Here is a 23,436-nt window from a genome sequence, read left to right on the forward strand (position 1 = left end):
TTTAACTACCTGATCCTGCCATTTTGTACACTGACCACATGTAAAATAAGTTCCATTCCCATCAACCAAAACTGATGATACAAAACGTCTGATGACAAAGGTGACCATGGTGATGAATGGCAGTGATCAGGGTATGTTACTTCAAGGAAAATGGACAGCTGAGGTTTAACAGCAATTAATGCAAGGTATTGTGTTAGGCTAGAGGTAATTCTGGAATAACATACCATTCAATTAGTACCAAACTCAAAATAATTGATAATGAAAAAGAGTGGGGGTAACCGATAAGGAAAAAGATGGGGTAATTGCATGCTATTCACTTCAGACAACTTCATGTGTTGTCTGAACAGCACAAACATGATGCAAGAATAGCTCATAGGATTCAGTCAATCATGCACACTAGGACAATTTTTGTATTGCAAATCAATTATTGTAATTCTGTTTCAATCAGACTGTAAATGGAACAGTGTCAAACAGATTAGACCTGTACTACAAGTGGCAGCCATCTTGTTTTAGGACAGTAAGTCAAAGTGGAAGTATCCAATCAAAATGCACCCCTACCCTTCCCAACAGTATTGTCAATTTGGTTTGAATCAGATGGTAAACAAATGAGTTACAAGCAAGCAATGCTTAAATTAATGGTGGCCAAACTGTTTTAAAATGATGAATAAACCACTGACTTTATAAACAGACATTATTAGGTTAGGGTGGTGTCACAGATACACATATGACAATTTAGTAAGCCAAGCATAGTTTAGAAAGTAGAATAAAAAAAAAAAAAAAAAAAAAAATTATGGTTTCTGGACCATTTTCATGAAAAAATCATCTCCTTGAGATGTACATCAGATCAGACAATACATCTTCTTGAGAATTAGTATTAGCAATGGTAAATGATGCAAGAAAGCAGCATCAAGCAAAAAAAAAAAAAAAAAAACCCACTCCCTATATCACCTTTCCAATTCCCTCTAATAATCTGTTTAGTTCTTCCATGAATTAATTCAAACTTCCCACTCACACACAACAGATCAAAGTTTGTACGAACAATCAACTACCCGCTGGATGAACGCAAATGTCTACACACGTACCTGCAACCATCTTTTCTCAATATAAAGTTATGCCCCTTCATGTACTGTTTCAGCAAGGATGCCATCAATATGTAACTTACTCAATGCATTCAAAGCCTTAAACATCTCAATCAGTTCTCTTTGCAGGTGACTATTCTACAGATGATGTAATTTGCAGTGTCTAGAGTAAAGTGATATAAGTTCAAAATGAGAAGTGTAACTATATCTGGATTCATGGCTGACCTTTCTTGCTTAGAAGAAATGTGACACTTCACTCTACAGCAGCAAGTATGTACCACAGTTACTCTTATGATAGTTTAGGTTAAGTGCCTCATATCTGTTTGCATTACTGCACTAATTAAAAAAAAAGACATTTTTTGACTAGCACCATTTTTCTTGAGAAGTGATCTTTATTGTATACAAGTGCATATTTACACACGAATTTTTCATGTTGTGTAAGTGAAACAATCCAGACTAACTCACCCAAAATCCCTACTCTTCCATCTGAGACTGGCTAACTACAATTCTCATGAAGAGGCCTTTTTAAGAATTTCCCCCAGCCTCCAGTGAATTTAGAAAACATGATACTAACACTGTTCTGCAGTACATTTTAAATAGAAGTTTCATGAACCGTTCCAGAATTCTGGACTAAGCCACACATCTGTAATTATTCTGGATTAAAAATATGGAAGAAAATTAAATAATGACAGAGTTAAAGGAGATGGTGATAATGCAGGAACAACTAATTTGATAATAAAACACACTACACTGTTTTGTGAACATAATTTATATAATTTAATTAATAACTGCATCCCAAATGTCTTAGAAAACTTTGGCTCCTTCTTTTGTGGATAAATAGTTTAAAAAAAAAAAAAAACAAAAAAAAAACACTATGTTTAGATATCTACATAATGCAGAATCCTCCAGCTACATCTTGCAAGACACAAAGAAGCTAAGATAATGAAATAACTCTTTTTCTTTTCTTTTTTTAATTATTTATTCAGAGAAGAAGGAACCAGTGTTACAAAAATGTTTGCAGTATTGCAATGTATTGTTAATAATTAATTAAACTGTCTAAATTGTGTTCGTAAAATGCAGTGTAGTATGTTTCATAAACACATTTCATATTTCGAACTTGAACTGAATAAAATTATTTAAAAATTATATTTTTATTTATAAGTTTAAACTTTTCAGGTATGACTATAAATAATGAGCTACTTTGGGGAGTAGAGATTGAAACACAGTTGGACAGTTGACAGAGCACCAGTTTCCTGCAATAGCAACAGGTGTAAATCAACCAAGGGCAAAGAAACTGAGCCTCATAATTAAAAATAACAATATAAATGATAAGAAACTTGAATGGAAAATTATTTAACCCACTAGAAAAAAGTTCAGTTACCTCCCTGACCATTTTCTGCTCTAAACTGATACTGTACAGTGGGATCAAGTAAACTTGCTGTTTGAGGAGTGACACTTGCTATTGCTGCTGCTTGCTCCTCTACTGATTCACCCATGGCACTATCTGAAAATGGGGAACCATAAAAAATAAAATTACAGGAAACTGAGGTTTTTTTTTTTTTTTTAAGCGAAACTTGATACCAACATAGAAGCATTTTTGATGTGGATATGAACTAATATGAATATATATTAAAAATTAACGACAAATTTTTATATTAAAAACAGAATACTAAATCAGTGAAGCATTTTTTAAATTTCTTTTAAAACAGAAAAATGAGTTATCACTTGATAATGAAATGTTCAGCTGATTTTAATATTTTGGCTATTCATTATAGATATTCAAGATACCAGGGCAACGACAGCTTTATAATTATTATATTATTTAACAAAAAATTATACTACATTAAATAAATCATGTTACAAATGAAAAAGATCAAAACTAAACCCAAACTGGATATAAACTTTGGCGAACTTTCCTGTTCCTGTTTATTTAATGGCTAGAAGTTTTCAGCTGTAAATTTCTTATAATAAATTATGTAATATTTAATCTTTCAGTGCGCAATATCATTAAATGTACACGACGGTATAGGAATCTTTTTTTTTTTTTTATCAGAGTGATGTGCTGATAATTGCCTGTCCACTAAATGCTGGTGCAGAATTTTGAATCTGAATCCCAAAGCAAAAACCCATAACACAGCAGGATACTAACACAAATTCTTCCACCTGCATGCTGAAAGAGTATAAGCAGAATCTCTCAGTACATAATAGGCTTTTGTGAAAATTTATCTCTGACAAATTTGGAAGTACTTTTTTTTTTTGCATACAATAAAATTGTATGTAAATATAGAATGAAATTTCTATTCTAATATGCCACACTGATTTCAAATATGACATCATTTTTCATATTATGTATGAAATTTCCACAAATTATAAAAAAAGGAAAATATGTTTTTCATTATTTTCCAAGTTTTAAATTTGTTCAAATAATAATATATACCTCTTTATAATAATAAAGACAAAACTAAATTAAAATGAAGAAAATAGAAAAGTCTTAATATAAAAGTAAATATTTATGTAGGTTCACAAAATTTTGCAGAATAAGTTCTATGCCATTTAACCTCAAATGACATTTTGTGGTTTCTCCTTTATGCATTATGCCAGCTGTCTCCTTTTAAAATACCAGCAGTAATTTGCCATCATGTTTACATTTTCCCTGGTATCTCCATTCCTTATCCTTTATTTTTGGTGGAATCTGCAGAACCAAGATTTTCTACAAAAGGCTATGTGAGAGTGCATGAAATAAAATTTTCATGCACTCTCACATAGCATTTTGTAGAAATTTTCATAAAATAAAATTATATCCTAATTTTGGAAATTTAGAGCAACTTTTTCAATGGTACATTCATAATTGGCATCTTCCCTAAGAACTTGTGAACAATATTTTTGAAGCCAATTCATGTTTCTTTTTCAAATTTTCCTTCAAGTTGCTCATTTGAAGTTAATTTCCTTATCTGTGGCCATGTCTTCTTTGAGTTTCACATCAGATAAACTTGGACAATGATTAAAAATAAATACTTAACACAATTACCATACTTCTCTAAAGCTTTTATCATTTGCTTCAATCAACTCTAAACTGATATAAAGTGAGGTAACAGGACGTTAGCTGGGTCAACCACTTGCATGTTCAATACATTTCTTTAAGGCTATCTCTCCATGGCCAATGCTAATGTCATGCCCTGCTATCCCATCCTTATACGAAACATAGTGTTTTAGTGTAACCCACTGCTGAGCCAACAGCATACACAGAACTTTCAAGTCCCTACCAAGCAGCCAATTATATTCTTTATATTTCAGCTTAAGAACTTTGCGTTTTCATACAAATCCTTCCCTTGAAGGAGTCTTTTTATGGATCCCTCCAAAACTAGAGTTTCAGAAGAGTTTCTGAAGAATGATGAATGGTCTCCACTCATTTGTTTTATATACTGGAGCACCAAAAGGAAAGGAGTCATTAATATGAAAATAATTGTTCATTAGATGAGTGAGCTTCCCAAGAAATATATGGGATGAACTCCTCCTTACAGTGCTCATAGCAAGAAAATTATGACCCCGAAGAGAGTAGATTGTTAGCCTGGAGTGTTTGATCTGAGGATCTCTGAAAAAGATTTTGGAAAATTCAAATCTATCTTAGGAAATCATCTATCTAGTTTTCTGTGAAATTTTGTAGTTCACATGTATTTTTATGCTGGGAATAGTTACTGTAGCTTTATACATTACATTCAGAATTGGATGGTGAATTCAGTGAGTTTCTGGTGGAGAAAATATAAGCAAATCAGATCCATACATAGTGGATTTACACCAAAGGGCAGATTCAAATATATTATTATTCTTTTTATTTTTAGTTAAAAAGCCTTGCTATTTTTCACTTTTCACTATATTTTTAGCGATAAGCAAATATAGCAATTATTTTTGTAGCTTTTCAATTTACTCCAAACCAAGGTACTTGCACAAGGCACAGGATTTTTAGGCATGTTAACAGATATTATTGGCTATATGGTGCAAGGAAGACTGAGGCTTATGCTGCACCAGCCAAAAAAAAAAAAAAATTCTGAATTACCCAGAGAGAGAGAGAGAGAGAGGAGTCACCAAGAAAGAGAAGAATGATGATATCCAGCTCAGGACACTGGGTGTGCCAAGTCCATACTCGCCAGATGTGAGCCCCTGGGGTTATGCATAAAGCATTTATTAACTTTACATATTGTCTATTCATCTGCATGTAATAAATGGACTCCTAGCAGATGAGCTGCATAAAATTTTACATTTGGCTCTTTCTGAAAGATTCATCACACTTTTCCAAATTTCATTAAAATGGGACTAACAGAATCAGGCAATTATTATTATTTTATTTATTCATATATATGGCATAGGCTGTTCATATTCCATATGTTACAGCTGAAGTACTGGATATTATGTTTATTTCCACGCATTTCACTGATTGGAGGAATGAATGAGTAATAGAGCATATGTTTTTTTTTTTTATGAAAACCCCAAGCAAGAGAGGAATAAGAACCTATAGTACTTAGTACCATCACGAGTTGGAAGCTGAGAAGATGAAAGAAGATATTTGTTGACATTAGACTTGAACTTCTGTAGATTGTAATTTTCAGGAAATACGTATGAAGGAAGGACAATGTACAAATTTGTGCAATAGCAGCATGTTAGTATGCAGAAAAACTCTAAAATAGCTTAAAACAGCATCATTTTAGTTATATCTCATATTGTCAATACCTTCACGAGTTGCCATGATATTGCACTACCTTGAATAAGTGATGCTTCACCAATGGAGAAGACTATTGTTACTTATTCTTAGTGGATACCACCACCCAGACAACACCATTTCAGGGCTATTTGGCCCATCTCTGGTGGGTGGGTGGGTATCCTGGTGATGCAATGATGGGAATTCAGTTATGAAGCATAACTCCACAATATGAGAGATGCCTGATGATTGTTCCACACAGAGTAAACAGTACAGAGGATGAAACTTCTAGCAGGCTGCTCTCCATTTATATAATAATGGTGCCATGCACCATGTATTTTCAACACTCTCAAGGTTCTTTACTTGTGATAATACTGTAAAAATCAGTAAACAGTGATCACTAAAAATAAAAATAAAAAAATTGCAATAAAAAAAACGCAAAAGTGCAGTTTTGAAAAAAACTGGTGTCATTTCTGAACTCTGTATATGAATTAGCTGGACCCCAAACCCACTGTGGATCTGTTATTAATAAAATCTTACATTTATAAATGTTCACTACAAGATTTAAGTGATAAAATTTATAACATATCTTAAAAAATGAGTAAAACAGAGGCAATTATATAGAATTCACTTGAAGGAGCTTAAGTAAAGGTCTTTTAGGTGGAATAATGCTTCCACAGATTACTATAGCATACTTTTTTAATTAGATTTATGAAAGCTCAAACTATGGAACCCTGATTATCTAAGCTAACGAAAGGGAATAGAATTCTAATTCATCAAAAAATACAATTTATTCACAGGAAATTCAAAATTGGTATACAATAGAGGTAAATAAAATCAATTAAAAAGAAATAAATTTATTCAAAGGAAATGCATGATTTTTTATGTACAGTACTTCATTGTGCAATTTCCTAAAGAGAAATTTATCTGTGTTTGTAACTTAATTTTACATTTTTTTAAACAAGAGCAGAAGATAAAATGAACTTACAAGAAGTAATCTGGTATCAACTTTTTTTTTTGCCCAGCAGAGATTACACTGGGTGTAATTTTTCAAAAATATGAAACAAAACATTTATGTTTAGTTCATATTTTAATACAAAAATATCTCTACAAAGCAGAAAAACAGGCTGACATTCAAATTGCCCTTTAATGAAAACAATCACACACAAAGTGTAGGAATAAGAAATCGAAGCATTGTGAACCCACAGTACATTTATTTGATAAATACTGTAATCTATATTATTTTGCCTTTTATGGCAAATTTATTATTATTATTATTATTATTATTATCCATATAGTGCAAGGAAGCCTGAGGCGTATGCTGCATAAGCCAAAAAAAAAAAATCCAAGTTACCCAGAGAGAGAGAGGAATCACCAAGAAAGAGAAGAACGATGATATCCAGCTCAGGACCCTGGGTGTGCCAAGCCCATCTCACCAGATGTAAGCCCCTGGGGTTAAATATTCAACTATTCTATAGATATTAATAAAAATTTTATACACAAAATATAAAAAGGTCTGGCATGGGTAATCAAATGCACAGTTAATCAAAGTGAGTTAATCAAATCAAATTCAGTTAATCAAAGTGAATTGGACAAAGGAAATGAGGTCTGAGTAATTAAAGCCCATCCTCCAAATAAACCAGACTTAGCTCCACATGATTATTACCTTTTCTGGCAACTAAAAAATGCCACTTCTAAGATGAAGAGGTCAAGGCATCGGTGAATGAATGCTTCAACACCAACACAAAACTCCTCTTAAGAAATCCAGACATTAATGCAGAAAGTGCAGATGTCACTTCCTGAGCCTACACAGAAGTGTTAGTCTTCAATGTAGGATGGGGCCTACATTGAAGACTGACATGTGCAGTTTCATTCGTAAAATTCAACTTTTATTTAACTTTTGTAGTTTTCATTTGACCAACTTTTTATTTCTACACATTAAAATCTTTGTGCGTTTGGCAAGAGTGAAAACAGCTAGTGTTATACGTAATATTGGTGCTTTTAGATTTCTGGTGCTGCTAGTCTCATTTTCACAAACATAATTTTGTTTCAACAGAAGGCTAACCATGCATAAACTCAAAAAAACTTTTCAGAGAAAGCCATTCTTTCATTTATTCATATTCTGAAGTTGCATCTAATAAGTGGGTCACCTTAAGAGAATAATAAATAAGCACATTTCGAATTCAAGTGTTTAACCCTCCACTGATAACATGACATTTTACACATGCCACTATTTATAGTTTTTCTGTTCACCAATATTCTCTAAGCTGATTATAGAGTATATTTCGTTTTCATTTTGATATACAATGAATTTTTGTAAAAGAATAAGAGAAGTTTACCTCAATATGATATGTAGAAAACTTCCATACGATACCCTCCAGAAATTAAAACGAAAACAATTTTTAAAAAAATCGAAAATCTTACATTACAGTAAGAAATAATTAACAATTAAAAATCAAGTAAAAAATTAATTTAACAAAAAAAAAAAAAAAAAATGCAAAACGATTTTCCTTTCTGAAGCTGACAATGCTTTTCGAGGGGTGAGCATGGAACTTAAATAGGAATTATTTGCCTTCACACATGTGCATAAAGGACCATGAGTCGGAGATTAGATATGGCCGGCAAACATTAACAGAATTCTCGTGTAATTTAATTTCAACGGTTTTTGCAATTAATAGTCTTGTATAATTACGTTGGACACTAAGTATTTTGGCCTCGTCAAATAAAAAAGTGTTTTTCATTAACGGCATGAAAGGCTAATTCTGATGCTGCTGAACGAGAAGCATGAACTGAGGCCATGTGTTGATTAACACGAAAATTGAGAGGGAAGCAGGTAGAACCCTGATAAGAAACCACCGCAAGAAATGTTGTATACTAGGTTATTTGTTTGTGTTGCAAACGAGGAAAGGACTGAGCATAGTTCAGTATAGTGTGTAATTTCCGTATTGGCCTGGCTACAATTTTAAATTTGGTATCTTCAAATAATCTGTTAAGTTGTTTGTGCCAATATTCAACATATGGGACAGAAATAAAGTATTTTTTCTTATTACTATTGTTGGTTGGTGTATTTTTTTGTATTGAACATTATAGCTCCGGTTCATACTATCAAATGAATTACAAGAAATTAATATTTTGTTTGGCATTTAGCAGATAACCCATGAAAAGTTTACAAAACATAATAAAAACATTGTATATTACTGGTGGTTTCTCTCAAGCAATGGGGGGTTAATGTGCTCTAACAATATTTCATATCTCTAAAGGGATAATTTTATTTTTATAGATAATCTAATGTTTCCCACAGGAATGTAAAGTTCTTTGGTAAATAATCATCAGCTGTGTCTATCTGAAAATTTGTTAGAAGCCAACCATGCATTTATTTTACAATGTAAATAGGGAGAAAAAAATTCCCTATATTCAGACTGCTGTTATTTCATGAACATAAGTTTGAAAAATGACATGTTGGCACTAATGATATTGTACATGTTGATAATGATAGTGTACACACTAGCACTAATGATATTAAGAGTAAGAGATCTGATGACTTACTTAACAAGTACAGGGCAATGTTGGCAAAAAAAAGTCGAGTTAGGATGGAATTTGAAAGTGACTTCAATTCTGCCCAAACGCAATAGGAGGGAGTACATGTTGAGAGTCTTGTCAATCAATTCGACTCTGGAGAGAATGTGCAAGGCTCATGGGGTAGAATTTTTCTCAGTGTGGTCTGTGCTTGTTAACAGGAGAGACTTTTTTTACAGTGATGGGATACACTTGAATAGAAGTGCAAGAATATTTGCTGAGGCTTCTGAGGCAGTGATTGGTGGGTCATAAAACTGCTAGCTTGGGGAGATAACCAGACTAATAGTTTAACCAGAGCCACAGACCTAGGTAAAAGTGATTCTGGCATTGCTACTATTGATACATGCAGCAGCCTAGAAAGCAAGGTGCCTTGGATTTCAGGCCCTGCTGTGAGTTATCATGGAACAAATGAATACATGGGCTTGTTAGGGTAACTAAGAGTAAGAACACATGCATATATACTTGCATGTACGCTAATGCTAGAAGCATAGTAAATAAATTTGATGAAATTGAAGTACTGATTAATTCGTTGAATGCAGACATTGTAGGAATAGCAGAAACAGTGTCACTCAGACATAAGTGATGCTAAATTTGAATATGGGGAGTACAATATATACAGCAAAGACAGACAGGGCAGGGGAGGTGGAGGGATTATGCTCTTAGTTATGAAGAATATTAAATCTAGGGCAGTGCATACAGTTGACTTGAGTGATGAGCACAATGTTGGGTCAGTCTGGTGTGATAAAAGTAAGCACTGGGGAAACAAAATTGAGAGTGGGAGTGTGTATATGCCTAAAGACTGTGATAAGTATACCAAACAGTTATACAGAGAAACAGAGTGGATCGGTAAATCAAAATTTTTCATAATGGGGGATTTTAACTTTCCAGATGTTGACTGGAATTTGTGGGTTGGTCACACACACTAGAGAGACTTATGGATTTCTTGAAAGACTGTTTTCTACAACAGCATGTTAGAGAGGCAAAAAGAGGAAACAATACTCTTGATCTGGTTATCAGCAGTGATTCTTCATGCATTAAGGATCTGCAGGTAAAAGACCCAGTGGGTGGCAGCGACCACAGTGTACTAATGTGGAATTTAATTAAAGACATATCTACTGTCAAGGGTAAAGGGAAAGGCTTTTGTTTTTGTAAGGGTGATTACAGAAGTCTCAGACAGTTTTTAAATTGTGTTCAGGAGGACCAACAGATGATGTTACCAACATCAAATTCCAAATGGGAAGTATTCAGGGAGGTAAATCAAAGAAGCTACTAGGTTTTTCATACAAAAAAAAAAAAAAAAAAACTGTTCAAGACTTAAACCTAAATGGATGTCAGATGAACTATTGAGACACATGGCAGAGAAGAAAAGTGGATGGGATGCATATAAATGATCAGATGATACAGAAGCCACAAAGCAGGTTAGGCAAGCTAAGGCAAATTATGAGAAATCTCTGGCAAAGAATGTAAAGAAAAACAGCAAACTTCTATGCTTGTATTAACAGAGGAAGAAAAGGGTTGAATCATACTGGGCCACCTGATATCTATGGGTTACAACCGCAGCTCAGGTTGCAAACAAATTGAATATACATTTGGCATCTAAATTCATACATGAGGAATACTTTAGGGAAGAGAATGCTAGACATTTATCAAACTTGAATGAGGAGCTAAATAACTTTGTGATAACTGAAAGGAAAGTGAAGGAGAAACTGTTGAACATGGACAATAAAGGCACTGGATGGAATCTATCCAATTATATTAAGGAATGCAGCAAAGGAGGTAAGCAAACCCTTACCCATAATTATGAGAGCATCCTTGGATTCAGGGAAGATCCCTATAGACTGGATAAGTGTGAATATACCCCCAATTCATAAAGGGGGATCAAAAGGCAACATAATAACAGACCTGTTAGCTTAACGTCCATTCCAGGGAAAGTAATGGAATCATTGGTTAAAGAAGTAATGCAGGACCATTTGGACTGGCATACAATTATACTGCTTTCACATGTGTTTATCAAGGGGCAGTCTTGTATAGCCAATCTGACAAGTTACTTTGATGCATGACCAAGGAAATGGATGCAAAAATAATTTTTACATATACTTGGATTTCAAGAAGGCTTTTGATACTGTTGCATATAAAAGACTGCTGTACAAATTGGAGCAATGTGGCATTAAGGGCAAGTTACTGCTACAGATAAAGGGATGGTTAAGTGGAAGATAGAGAGTGGTTATCAATGGACACTGCTCTTCATGGACTAATGTTATCAGTGATATTTATCAATGATATTGATGAAGATACATCACACTTAGTGGAGTTCACTAAGTTTGCAGAAAAGATACAAAGGTTGGCTGAGTGGTTAACGACAGTCTTCAGGGTGATCTACTACTGCAACAAGATCTAGGAAAATTGGGTTGATGGGCTGAGAAATGGCAAATTGAAGTTTAACATTGACAAATGCAATGTACTGTACATGGGTAGCAGTAACCCCAGAATAACTTATCAACGGTGTAGTACTACACTAGTAGAAAATGAAAGACTTAGAGGTAATTGTGCAGTCAAACATGAAATTCCCTGAACAGTGCAGACAAACATGAAATTCTCTGAACAGTGGAGACATGCTACCAGAACAGCTCAGGGGTTTTTGTCAATAATACTTTGTATACAGAAACTTTGCTAGGAGGGATAAGGAGGTGATTATCCCTTTGTATAAGGCCATGGTCAAGCCACAACTTGAGTACTGCATACTAGTCTATAAGCCTCACTTTAGGAAGGATGCAGATCTGCTGAAACGGGTACAGGGAAGGGCAACCAGATTGGTGAAGGGGGAAAGAAAGGTTGCTCTTACCTAGTAAGGCATCAGTTCCATATTGCAGTGTCTTGAGACTAGGCACCTGTGTGTGTGGGGCTCTGGTTGAGGCTTTTAAAGCCTTGATTGGATTAAGTAAGCTAAATGTTAATGGTATTCTTTCACTTTCTGAGACTACACACAAGGGATCATGAATTCAAGTTGAGGAAGGATGGTTGCAGGATAGATGTGTGGAAGTTTGTCTTCAGTCAGCGGATGGTTTATTGTTGGAACAGACTTCCGTCTGTTGTGGAAGTGGATGGGTTGAATAAATTCAAGGGAGAACTAGACATTCTTGGAGGATACAGATGGGTGAACTGTGTTTTTTTTTAGATGATGCTTTCTTGTTTAATTTTCCATTACTACTACTACATCAGCATAACACCTTTAATCCATCTGCGTGTTACAGGAAAGGGGGGGGGGGGAAATACATTTGCCACAGTTGTACAAGGCTATTGCAAAAGGATCTAAAGATGCTGTTACACAATTCATAAAAAATTTTAAAAATTATAATTAAAAAAACTGTTGCCATAAGGAACATTGGCACCCTGCATTAGTACTCCATGTTATGCTCATCAGTTCTAAGTTTTTAAATTAAGTTCATTTTTAAAATTAATTATACAATGCTAGTTACTGTCTTGTGCATTCCTGTGTTTTTTCCGCTTCATTTTCTTGGATAGATGAGCAAGAATTTGCTTTCAGCCAGGGAGCAATTGATTGTTCTAATAAACTTCCAGATGGTGTTGTAGAAGTGGATAGTTTGAACAAATTTAAGGATCCATTAAAGAATTTATTACAGAGGTTGGGCAGAAGGGGTGGGTTTTTTTGTTTTTTTTTTGTGATGCCATGTAAGCTTGCTCGCTTGGATCATTTGCCACTATTAATACTAATACTGAAGGAATGCTAAAATTAACACTAATGTGGCTCTAATAGTTACTCAAATTCATTTTTGTCTTTTTAAATTTTTTTTTTTTTTTTTTTTTTGGCATGTCAAATGATCCAGGGTGAGAGATAAACACAGAAAAAACAAAGTTGATAGTAAGAGTCTGTTATAGGCCAAATGACTGTGAAAACTATAATGAACAATAATACAAAACAAATAGAGAGGCCAGCAAATTAGAATGTTCTGTCATGGAGATTAACTTTCAGACACTGACTGAAACTAATGGGTTGGCAGCTCACATGGTAGCAGAACATTTTTCAATCAGATGGATAATTGCTTTCTATGCCAACTTGTTAGAGAGTCAACAAGAGAAAGCAATATTCTTGATCTGGTTATCTGCAGTGATTTATCATTTGTAGAAGAATAAGAGATATTCACCTCAATATGGTAAGTAAAACACTTCCGTATGATACTCTCCAGGAATTAAAAGGAATAAAAGATTAACGCAAAACAATTACAGCAAAAAATCAATTAAAAATTCAAAAAACAATTAAAAAATTAAATTAAATTGATTTAAAAAGTTTAATGTAAATTTTGAAAAACAAATTTCCTTCCTTTCTCTTATTTTTCTACAAATATTGATATCAATGTAGAACGTATGGAGCATAGCTCTGTTATATACTATCAAAGTGATTTATCATGTATTAAGAATCTTCAAATAAAAGAAACCTTTAGGTGGCAGTGATCATGTATTGATGTGGGATTTAATTGAAGGAATAACTAACATCAAGTGAAAATTGAAGGGATTTTCTTTTTGCAAAGACAATTATAATTCTTTTTTAACTCTGTTCAAAGGCACTTAATTGGTATAATGTGCTTAGTGGCCTTTGTGCCACTATACCAATTAAGAGATATTATTGAATGTTCAGACCAAAATGGATGGCAGATGAGCTTAGCGGCAGAGAAGAAAAATACATGGATTTATTATAAATTGCCAGGGGATAAAGATTCCTAAATTAGCACAAACTAGTGTGTAATCAAGTTACTCAAGGAATTAGGCAGACTAATAACAAATTATGAGAAGAAGTTTTTGACTAAAAATGCAAAGAAGAGCAGCAAAGAATTCTTTGCATATGTTAACAATAGAAGGAAAAAGATGAACCACACTGGTCCACTGAACATGAATGGTATACCTATTGATCTTATACAGCTGCCGATAAACTGAATTAATATTTGCATCTGCTTTCAGTAAATTTTGTCATTTTGATTTTATAATAATGGAAAGGAAAGTGAAAGAGAAACTGCATCAGCTCAAAGTAAACTAAATAAACAACTGGGACTGATCGAATCTGTCCAATTATATTAAAAGAAGCTGCAAAAGAAGTAGTTAAACCTAAGCCCATGATAATGAGAGCTTTGTGAGATTCACAAGTCCCTACAAATTTTGAGATGTGTAAATGTATCTCCTATTTGCATGGTTCAAAGGGTAAAATGGAATCAACAGTTAAATACATAATGCAAGATCATTTTGGTAAGAATGGAGCCATAATTTACCCCGGGGGCTCACATCTGGTGAGTATGGGCTTGGCACACCCAGGGTCCTGAGCTGGATATCATCACTCTCTCTTTCTTGGTGATTCCCTTTTACTTTTTCTCTCTCTCTCTCTCTCTCTCTCTCTCTCTCTCTCTCTTAGGGTAACTCGAGAATTTTTTTATGGCTGGTGCAGCATAAGCCTCAGGCTTCCTTGCACCCATATAGCTAATAATAATAATAATAATAATAAGGCAATCAAATTAATGGATTTCTTAAAGGTAGATCATGCTTAACCAATCTGATTATTACTATGAGATCGTCACAAAAGAACTGGAGGCAAGAATAGTTTTAATATTAATTTACTACTATTTCTAACATCAGTATGTACTTTGACCTCTGTTACAACCTGTCAGTTGTACTGCATCCTCAACTAAAGATGCAGCCAACTTATCTTGTATTGATGACCTTGGTAAATCACCTCCCACCACACCCAATACACTCCACTCAATACCACCATGGTCATCTGACAAAAAGGATGTGAGAAGAATTCTGAACAACGCTCCACTTGTGCCATTAGGACTTTGTAGCAAAGTGGTCAAATTTTGTTGCCTTTTTACACTTTTATTCCACTGGTGTTTTTCCTTGTCACTGAATATTTGTTCATACCAGCCAGCCAGTCCCGAAAAAGGGTGACAAATCCCTCCCATTCAGTTATCTCTACTTTTTCCAATCTATCAACTACCAACTCTTAAACTATCTCAAAATCTTCCATCTGATCAATGATTGCCAGTATAGATTCCATCAGTGTCAACCCACTGGTGACATATTGGCTGTTGTTACTTATCATTAGATAAATTTTATGGTAAAGTGTGGTGAAATTTAAGCAGTTACTGTTGACATTTATAAGGCATTTAGCAATCACATTCAGCATAAGGGTTTTCTAAACAAGATCCTATCTTATGTATTGTGGATGGCTGTTTGCAATTGAATATCCAGTTTTCTGATCCTTTGCTGTAGGGTAACAGTAGGTAGCTCTCTGTCCTCTAACTTCTCTACTAATACTGGTGTTCCCCAAGGTTCAGTTCTTTCTCCCACTCTTTTCCTCTTATAGATTAATCATATCTCTTATATCCTTCTTCCATCCATCTTAAATATCAATCACCAAGTCCTTAAATGGGGATCTCTGGGTAAATCTCCAATAGGGAAAGAAGAATGAGTTAACATCAAACCTTCCAAAACTCAGTTCTGTTCTATTTCTTGAAAAAAAGGAAGCCACTCTTCCTATGCTTATCTTTGATGACACTCTGATTTCTAGACATAACCATATTTCTATTAGGGATTACCCTAACTTATAATCTCTCTCTTGGTATAAGCACATCACAAATATTGCTCCCTTTGCATCAAAAAACTGGGTATTCTTTTTTCCAGTCGGCATTACTTTTTTTTCTAAACAATTACTCACTTTGTAAAAATCTAAAATTTGCTCTGCCATGGAATATTATTCCCACATCTGGGTGGTGTTCCCAAAACTTCTCTCGAAGCTTTTAGGCCTCTATTAAAAGATGGCAGTCAGGTTACTTAACTCTTCTCTTACAAAGTCTCTTCACTCTCTCTGTCTCTCACATACAGATGTTCAGTTACTACTGTTTGCCTTTTCTATAGCTACTTCCACAGGCACTGTTTTTCTGAAATGGATCTGTAATTCCCTCACTCTCTTTCAAATCAGTCACATGCTATAATGAGTCGGCATCCATTCACTTTCCAACTCCAAACTCACAGAACCAAGTTTTCCTTTCCCTCATTTATCTTGTCCACTTCTGCTTTCTAGAACAACCTTCCTTCCTTCACATATATTTCTTGAAAATTACAATTTACAGAAATTCAAGTCTAATGCCAACAAGTATCTTTTGACTTCTTAGCCTTCGCTAAAGGTTCTGATGCCTTTTTTTTTTTTTTTTTTTTTTGTTTGGCGCTTTCATGAGAGAGAGAGCTAGTAACAACACACAACAATATGCAAGGGGGCAATGTTCCAGGTTTTAACAAAGGAGGTGGTCCCATACACATTTCGTAAATGTTTATTATTATTATTATTATTAGCTACATGATACAAGGAAGCCTGAGGCTTATGCTGCACCAGCCAAAAAAAAAAAAAAAAATCCCAAGTTACCCTAAGAGAGAGAGAGAGAAGGGAATCACCAAGAAAGAGAAGAATGATGATATCCAGCTCAGGACCCTGGGTGTGCCAAACCCATACTCACCAGATGTGAGCCCCTGGGGTAATATATAACATAGTTTAACAAAAGAAAGGGAGACCCCAAAACCATCTTTGTCCCCTACCACTGTGGATAAAGTGGTAGGAGACAAAGATTGGTTATAAATGGTAACTATTCTTCATGGTGTTGGTACTGGGGGCCTTCACTGTTTTTTAATACTTATGACACTGATGTAGGTATTTCAAGCTAAGATTGCTGATGATACAACGGTAGGCATAGGGTTCATGAGAGTAATCAGATTTTCAAGATGATGTAGAAAAGGTAAATGGATGTTGGTTGAGAAGTGGCAACTGAGGTTTAACATTAATAAAAGCAAAACACTGAAAAAGATGTAGGAAGAACTGTTCATTCTGGCATGAAATTCTCTGAATAGCACAAACAAGGCTGGTAGAATACCCCATGAGGTTCTGTCAATATGCAGGAATTTTTCCAACAGGGACAGAGATGATTATTCCATTACAGTAAACTCCCGCTATTCGCGGTCGCTGATTTAATATAAAATGAAACATAAAAAAGTGTGAATTTTAAAGCACCGTGAACATTTTCCGGCATAAAAAAATATGGGCGTGGCAAAAATTATCTTTCCCGGTCAAAACAGCGCTCAGTGGGTGGGGGGGAGAGGGGTGAAAAAATCGCAAGCATGGATGTTTCTCGCTAATCCTTGTTCAGGATGTGTTATGCGCTTGTCATGGAAGGTTTCGTCGTTTGCTTTTAATTTATATGCTTATAAATTGAATGAATTTATCAATTTATAAATTGATATGCTTACAAAAGTGATAAATCTACCGTTTTGAAGTGTGAAATAGACTTTTTTCGAGCGTGTTAACGGAAGAAAGAAAGTGACTTTATTGTGGACAAGTTCTTTCTCACACGTACAAAAATATGGCTACAAATAACAGGAGAAATGTGAAAAGATCAAAGAAGGTGATGACATTAGTGAATAAAATTGAGTTATTAGACAAAATTTCTAATGGTGAAAGTGTCTCCTCAGTGGCAAAACATTATAAAATCAATGAGTCAACGCTATGATCAATCAAAAAATCAGAAGAAAAAATCCGCCGTAGTGTCCGTGAAAACGCGCTAATTGCTTCAAAAATTTGCTCTGTAACTCGTGATGTTAAATTAGAAAAAATGGAAAAGGCTTTAAATCTGTGGATAGAAGAACAAACTCAAAATGGAATTCCGTTAAGTTCACTCATCATTCGTGAAACGGTAAAACTCCTTTATCAACACTTTAGCGAAATTGGTGATAGAACTGGCGGGATAAGTTTTTTAGCTAGCAAAAACGCTGGTTTGAAAGATTTGTTTGAAATTTCTAATAAATATTACATTTAATATTAAATTGTTTCTTATTTTCATTTCGATGCCATATGCTTGCATTTCACTATGTACATAGTCATATTATGAAGGTACATATAATAAATACATAGACAAAATTTTAGACTAGTTTTTCTTATATATTTCATACTTTGGAACGGTTTGTTTTTGTTTGTTATTTGGTTTTTAGGAGCATTAGCAACTAAGGCCATATTGCTCCGGGAGATGCGGTGGTCATTTCCTGACCTTTCCGCATCTTCCGTATTTGGTGGTGACGGGCTCGAACCCCGGTCTAATCAAGAAGCGTGTGCTACGCACCGCTGCTCCTTCCCACCTGGCTACGGAGGCGCCCACTTTGGAACGGAACCCCTTTATTACTATGGGAGCAATAACTCAGTATTCGCGGCATTTCTCATGAACGTAACCCCCACGAATAGCGGGGGGTTTACTGTATATGTAAGGCAATAGTTAGGCTGCATCTGGAATACTGCAAACAGATCTGAAAACCTGATTTTAGGAATCACAAAGGAAAGGGTGCAGAGAAAAGAAGCAAGATCAGTTGGGGGACGGGTGGACAGAAAAGGATATTCTTACGAAGAAAGACTGAAGTTCTGTAAATTGCAATTTCTGGAAATTAGGCATCTGCATAGTAACTAGTGTTGCCAACTCTTAATAATTCCCACTAGCCGCATGCTTAAAATCCACTATTTTTAACACTTAATCCGCCAACTTTTTCAATTTTCATTTGGGTTAAATCCTATTAATGGGTGCCATAAAAATTAAGTTTTGCATGTCCATACAATATGCAGTTTCAAATGCATTGCATTTGAAATTTTTTTAAATAAACTGCATATCAAATGTAGTTTATTTTGAGGAAGAAGCCAAAAATAACAACTATAGTTTAGCGGAGTTGATGAATTTATGCAGTAGCAATACTGATCGCTCGATTTCTTGGTTGTCGAAAAATCACATTTTGCAAAATACAGTTTTTTGTGAAGTTTGCGATCTTGAAATGCGACTTACAAAAAGTAAATGCAAAACTGATATGTTTAGATGGGGTTGTAAGAAACCTTGCTGTAAAACAAAGAATATTAGACAAATCATTTTTTTGATGATAGTAGATTATTGTTATCTCAAAATCTATTATTTCAATACTTCTGGTCCCAAGATTGCATTGCTTTTGATTTAAATATCAATAAAAATACTGTTATTGAAAAATGCAAAGATCTGATGGAGATCTCCATATCAATAATTGATTCAGATAGTTTAACTAGGGGGGATTTCAGAAAATAGAATACCTATTGAAGATGAAATTGATGAACCAGCATTTTTCAAAAGAAAATATAATAGAGGACGACTAATAGGAACACAAATTCGATTTGATTCAACAATTTAAAGCTATGACCCAACGGTCATGTCGTTTGACCGCGAGTGTAACTCCATATTAAAATTGTTGGGGTTCCCCTCAGGGGAATCCCTGAATAATATAAAACCAATTCTTCGCTTTATATATATAAAAAAAAAACTATGAAATAAGATATCCCTACTATGTTACGATATGTATCAATAAAATATTAAAATTATGAAATATTTTTGTTAAATAAATTTTTCTTAATTTAAATGTTACATTGCCAAAATATATATAAAATGCTAAACATCTTAAATTTTTACATTTATACTCTTTCCGCTAAAAAAACCGCTATCCGCTATTACATATTTAATCCGCCAAACCTGAAGCAATTCCGCTAAAACTAGCGGGAAAACCACTAAATTGGCAACACTGATGGTAACCTAAATGAAGTGTATGAGGCTTTAAAAGGATTAAGTAAACCTTAATCCTGCCATATGCTGATGACATCTTTATTTTTTCCTATACAATATGGAAAACCAAGGGGACATGAATTTAAATTGGAAAAAGGGACGATTAATAGGAACTTGATCCAGTCCATGGATCAAGGTACTACAAAACAAACATACAGATATTTGCATCCAGCCAAAGAGTAATTAAACACTGGAACAAACTTCCACTTATGTTGTTCAAGTGGGTTGTTCGAATAAAATTAAAGGTTTAAACATGAATGAGCAGATAAAGTAGGGGTTTATTTATTTTTAACTAATTTATTTATTATTATTTTATTTTTTTTCTTTCTTGGCTGGTGCTGTATAAGCTTTTCTTCCTTGCATAATGTTTCCAATACCAACCCTACATTTGTGAATTTATTTTTTCCCCACCAGTAGCAGTTTTAGTAAATCAGCAGGGCCACCAAAAGAAAAAATGATACAGTTGAAGATTACTGAAATAAAATGCAGAATATATTTCATGAGTATGGAAATCCAGAAGGTTAATCTTCAGTCACATGAAAGAGGAAGATAAATTATATTTGTTCACATACTTGTAGAAGATGAGAAAGATCGAGAGAGAGAACTAGACTATGTGAAAAACAATGATGTGGATCAATGTTTATACAAGTGGTTTCTATAAAAATGTAGTGAAGAAGTTTTGATAAATAAGGTAATTTTGAAAGTAGAAGCAGTACAATTTTGTGAGCTACTTGATGGAATTATATGACATTTAAAGCTTCTGAAGTGTGGCTTTCGAAGATGGAGGATTTGTTGGGATATCTCAGATAAGTTTTGTAGACAAATCTGCATCTAGTGACACTAAAGCAGCAGAAACATTCTCTGAATTTCTGTGTAATGTGATTTAAGATGGTGAATTCACTCTGGACAGTTGTACAACTGTGACCAAACAGCAGTGTACTATAAACATCTCTCAGATAAACCAATGGATATTAAAATATGCCCGACAAAAAGAGGGCATGTTTCTGTTAGCCCGCACAAACAAGATTGCAATCACAAATTGAAGCCATTATGCATAGATATGAGCCAAAATCTTCAGTAATTCAAGCATGTCAACAAAAAATCTTTAGCTGTGATTTACAAAAATAGCTCTGATGCTTGAATGATGTGTGATATTTTTGCTCCGAAAGTGAGTCTATACTATCAGTGAGAAGTCACTTGCTTTCCGAAAATTTTTGGAAAGTTGGATCACTGTCTGGCACATCCTTTAAGTGACAACTTGAAACCAAAAGAGGGCAAGTCAGAGTAATGTTTCTGCCAAAGAGCACAGCAGCCCTGATCCATCCAGTCCATGGATCAAGGTATTATTCAAGCCTGCTAGGTCTACTACTGTGCTAAGATATTGCAGGTGCTGTGAACTCCAAAATAAAAGTTCCAGAATAAAAAAATTAAAAAAAAAAAAATGTTGAATATGGGGGCAGTCCCAGATAGGGGATAAATAGTCTATAGCCTCAGTTATGTTTAAAATAAGGTAGATTTTTTTCACTGTTCCACAATGATTAAAGCTTAATGAGTTCCCAGAACACTTCTTTAGCCATCATGTACAGTAAAAAAAAAAAAAAAAAAAAAAAAAAAAAACCACTTTATTTTAAACATAAGTGACAAAAAGTGGTTGATGCAGAAGCTCTGGACAGGTGATGACTCAGTAAATAATACAGATCATTCCTGTAAAGAGGAAGTACCAGAAATTACCAATAATTGGAAAAGATGAAATTACTGATCACAACCTGGAGTTAGCAACATTTCCAGAAAAAGAAGCAAAGACTGCATCGATCCTGATGGCATCCTTCCTCTTGCTCAAACTACACACAAGGGGCATAAATTCAAATTGAGGAAAGATGGTTGCAGGATAGATGTGTGGAAATTTGCCTTCAGCCAGCAGGTAACTGATTGTTGGAACAAATTTACATCTGGTGTTGTAGAAATAGGATAGTTTGAATTAATCCAGGGAAGATCTAGACAAACTAATATTAAAGGGAAAGAACAGATGATATAGGTAGTGTTCCCCCCATCCCCTTGGCTGATGCTGTATAAGCTTGCTTTCTTGCATCATTTACCACTGCTAATACTTGAAAACATTAATGAACTAATGGCATGATTAGAATGTTAAACTGATAGTGAGCATCTTCACTTATTGTATCTGACCAGTGTTAAGAATTATGCACAAAAAAATATAAATAACAGTTCCACAAACCTAGTTGCAGCAAACAAAATTAGACGAAGATAATAAAGAACTCAAACCTGAGTTGGTTTAATTATGTTTATTTCTGATTTGGAAATATATATACATGTATACATAATGAAGTCAAACATTTAGTAGAATTTTCTTACCACTTCTTTAGTGACAGCTGTCTTTGCAATATCACCATCGCAAAATGTCACTTAGGTCACAAGAACCTGTTCCTGTGAAAGAAACTGAACAGCATTTTTAACCCAGTAGTGGTGGCAGGTCGCCTGAATTTCCTTTTAATTTCTCAAAAATGTTTTAGGTTTTTAAATTTCACTGAACAATGCCAATTATTTCACCTTTTGCTAATGGTTTGTGGTACTTAAATGTATATACTTTTATTAAGATTTTTAAAAAAAATTAATTTTAAAGCATACTGTGTGTTTCACACATTTTATTTCAAAAAAAAAATTTAAATAAAAATAATTCTGCTGAAAATTGCAAAACAAAAAATAAAAATAAATAAAAATTAACCTTAAAATAGACAGTATCTTATTCTCTTCCATTTTTAGTATAAAAGATTGTTAAATGTGCAAAATTTCAAACATGCACATGTTTCTGCTTATTATGTATATAAATATTATTAAAAATTTTAAAAAGCATATTATACAAGGTGTCTCAAAAATATTGGTACAAACGTTTAGGGAAGGTAGGTAACATCTAAAGGAATGTGAATCGCATAGGAACCCATAACTGGAAATGTCACGGGAAAGTAGTAGCAGAGGCAGAAACGACACAAGACAGTAATTAGTGGTAAACATTTATTTGACATAATATTAACAATGGAGTACGAGATGAATGCATTTCATGATGTTACAACAGATGCTCTAAGGTTCCACCATGAGATGCAATGCATGCGTGACACCGACGCAGCATGGATTGGCGGACATTGTTGAACACACCTGGAGTTTCTTTCACAGTAGCAGCAATGCAGACGAGTCTCACCACGAGATCCATTTCCGTCTCCACAGGCGATTCATACACAATAGATTTGAGGGGCCCCCCACAGAAAGAAATCAAGGTTCGATAAATCAGGTGAGCGTGGGGGTCAGGCAATTGATCCACCACGGCCAATCCATCGATGCTCAAAATGCCTGTTCAAATGGTCATGAACACACCTTCCATAATGGGCAGGCGTCCCGTTATGTTGAA

The 23,436-nt window shown here is 34.4% G+C and overlaps 1 protein-coding gene across 7 annotated transcripts in view; it reads right to left on the bottom strand.

The window, feature by feature from the left end:
• LOC150076140 (upstream stimulatory factor 2-like) overlaps positions 1-23,436 on the bottom strand; it is a 340,777-nt gene that overhangs the window by 176,496 nt on the left and 140,845 nt on the right. For 5 of the 7 annotated variants that reach the window (XM_090387166.1, XM_090387165.1, XM_090387168.1 and 2 more), the window contains one exon: positions 2,461-2,583. The exons of 1 other annotated variant lie outside the window; for it this stretch is intronic. In XM_090387166.1, the coding sequence (XP_090243292.1) occupies positions 2,461-2,583 (123 nt within the window). Of the gene's footprint in view, positions 1-2,460; positions 2,584-22,388; positions 22,412-23,436 lie in introns of those variants that run through there. One more of the 7 variants, XM_090387169.1, reaches the window with a different exon arrangement.

The sequence above is a fragment of the Mastigoproctus giganteus genome, chromosome 13, assembly GCF_048544385.1.
Source record: "Mastigoproctus giganteus isolate SK-2022 chromosome 13, ASM4854438v1, whole genome shotgun sequence".
Lineage (NCBI taxonomy): Eukaryota > Metazoa > Arthropoda > Arachnida > Uropygi > Thelyphonidae > Mastigoproctus > Mastigoproctus giganteus.